This window comes from Rhagoletis zephyria, unplaced genomic scaffold, assembly GCF_001687245.7.
Source record: "Rhagoletis zephyria isolate East Lansing unplaced genomic scaffold, Rhagoletis_zephyria_1.1 Rzeph_scaffold_08720, whole genome shotgun sequence".
NCBI lineage: Eukaryota > Metazoa > Arthropoda > Insecta > Diptera > Tephritidae > Rhagoletis > Rhagoletis zephyria.
The window spans coordinates 6,970-9,356 of record NW_016165800.1 but is presented as its reverse complement, the minus strand read 5'-3'; the positions used below and the strand labels follow the sequence as shown (position 1 = coordinate 9,356).

At 47.6% G+C, this 2,387-nt stretch overlaps 1 protein-coding gene across 1 annotated transcript; it reads right to left on the bottom strand.

The window, feature by feature from the left end:
* Positions 1-663: 663 nt before the first annotated feature.
* On the bottom strand, positions 664-1,560 carry LOC108375296 (uncharacterized). Its single transcript, XM_017631395.1, has 3 exons — positions 1,464-1,560; positions 813-1,432; positions 664-735 (listed from the first exon to the last, which is right to left on the bottom strand). Exons 1-3 carry the CDS (start codon positions 1,528-1,530, stop codon positions 664-666), a joined length of 759 nt encoding a protein of 252 aa, XP_017486884.1. The 5' UTR covers positions 1,531-1,560.
* Positions 1,561-2,387: the final 827 nt, after the last annotated feature.

Sequence of the window (2,387 nt, the reverse complement as noted above, 5' to 3'; positions counted from 1 at the left end):
GGCTCCGGCTCCTCGGGCGTCACCGGCAGGTGGGTTAACGGCCTGGCGGTGACCATGTTTTCAGTCTCAATTAAAAGGCTCTGCAGCGTTTCGAGTCGTGGTGAGTGTTCCTTCAACATAGTGAATAGCGCTTTCTTCACTGATTGGACGAGTCTTTCCCATGCGCCACCTTCACTCGGATTCGCAGGTGTGTTAAATTTCCAGCGGATGCCCAATGGCGTTAAGCCGGCCGTTAAAGAAGAGGAATCTAAGAAAGAACTTACGCCTTGCAGCTCCTTTGCAATGCCAACAAAGTTGGTGCCATTGTCGCTCCTTATCACCACGGGCACTCCGCGTCTATTAATAAAATTTCGGATGCAGATAAGGCACGCGTCACTTGACAGGTCAGTCGCCACTTCTAAATGGATGGCGCGCACAGTGAGGCAGGTGAACAGTGCGACCCACCTCTTCTCACGCTGGCGACGAATAGTTACGCTGATCGGTCCAAAAAAGTCAAGCCCGGTATAGGTGAAAGGCGTAACATATGGTGTCACTCGGTCAGGGGGTAGAACACCCATTTGCGGTTGCTGGGGCTTGGCACGTTTCACGCGACAAAGTTGGCATCGCGAATGCACGCTATTTAGCAGTCTTCGAAGCGAAGGGATCCAATACCGTTGACGAATCTCACTCATCACCGTGGCAACGTTGATGTGTAAAAATTTTACGTGATAGTATTCGGCAAGCAAGCGCGTCACCCTATGATTATTTGGCAATATAATCGGCTGTCTCGCTTCAATCGACGTGCACGCTGCCCTCTCTATTCTTCCGCATACTCGCAGCATGCCATCATTTGCAACAAAGGGGTTGAGTGTCTCCAATGTACTGCAGGTCGAAACAGCGCCATTGCGCTTTATGTCGGCAAGTTCTTCGGCATACGCTCGTTCCTGGACGAATTTTATAAGATGTGTTTCCGCTTGACGCTCTTCGTCAACGGTTAGTTCGCCTTTAGTGGGCGCTTCGTGCCGCACTTTCCTCAACAAATTTTGAACATAACGATGAATCCATGCCACAGATCGTTTCAGTCTAGAATAATTTGAAAAGCGATCAATATCTGGCATTATCACGTATACTTGCCTCGCAATTGACATAGTGTATTTGACACGCAGCTCATCTCCGCTGTGCTCCTCGCTATTAGCTATAAGTGATTCCTTCTGCCATAAGTTCTCGTCTTCCAACAAAAATTCTGGGCCATTTTTCCACCGTCCGTCCGGGTTATAGTTCGCCGGAAATTTCGCTCTAGTGGCATCATCGGCTGGATTGAGAGGTCCAGGACACCACCGCCAGTCTCGCATGTCGCTAGCTTCTAAAATTTCTGCCACTCTGTTGGCGACGTATTGTTTATATCGTCGGTGATCTGCTCGAACCCATCGTATAACTGTATATGAGTCGGTCCANTCATCGAATAACTGTATACGAGTCGGTAAAGAAATAGAAGCGATTAATGATTTTATTATGGTTTAATACGATAGTTTCTTTTAACCGTAGCGCCATGACCGCAGCCTGCAGCTCAAGCTTCGGTATGGTATGGTGCAGCTTGACTTTGCCATAACAAATCTAACGATAACCCTACCATCACTCACCACACGCTAGTAAGCCACAGCTGCCAACGCTTCCTCACTTGCGTCGGAGAAGATGTGTAACTCTGCAGGAATACTTTCGAAGTCCCGCACGTAGCAACGCGGAATTCGAAATTGCTCAACCTTTGGCAATTCGTTAAGCCACATTTTCCATTTGTGATAGATGTCGTTTGGCAATGGCTGGTCCCATTCGATACCAGCTCTCCACACTTCCTGCATCAACACTTTCGCGCTTACCATAAAGTCCACTAGAAAGCCGAATGGATCGAAGATCGACATGTTGTGGCTCAGCATCTCCCTTTTCGTGCCTTTCAGTGATAGCATGCACGGCACGTGGGCTCACTGCTGCAAATTCCTTGGCATTGACGTTTTTTACATACTGCGCTATTGTGGGTGAACAAGTGGCTCCGAAAATCATTCGCTCCATCCTGAATATTTCCACCGGCTTTGATGGATCTCCATTTCCCCAAAGGAACCGTTGGCTGTCTTTATCTTCGTCGGCCGTTACAATTTGATGAAACATCTCTTTAATGTCTCCACAGACGGCGATTGGAGCTTGCCTGAACTTAAAGAGTATCGAAATCAGTGATTTGTTAATGTCGGGTCCTGACAGAAGAGCTTTGTTTAGTGACATTCCTTGCACTTCGGCGGCCGCATCGAAAACGATTCGTATTCCCTTTTTATTTAGGTTTCTCACACCAAAATGCGGCAAATAAAATGTTTTAGCGGTAACTTGCTAGATTTCAGCGGGGTTAATTTTTTCGCCCTTTT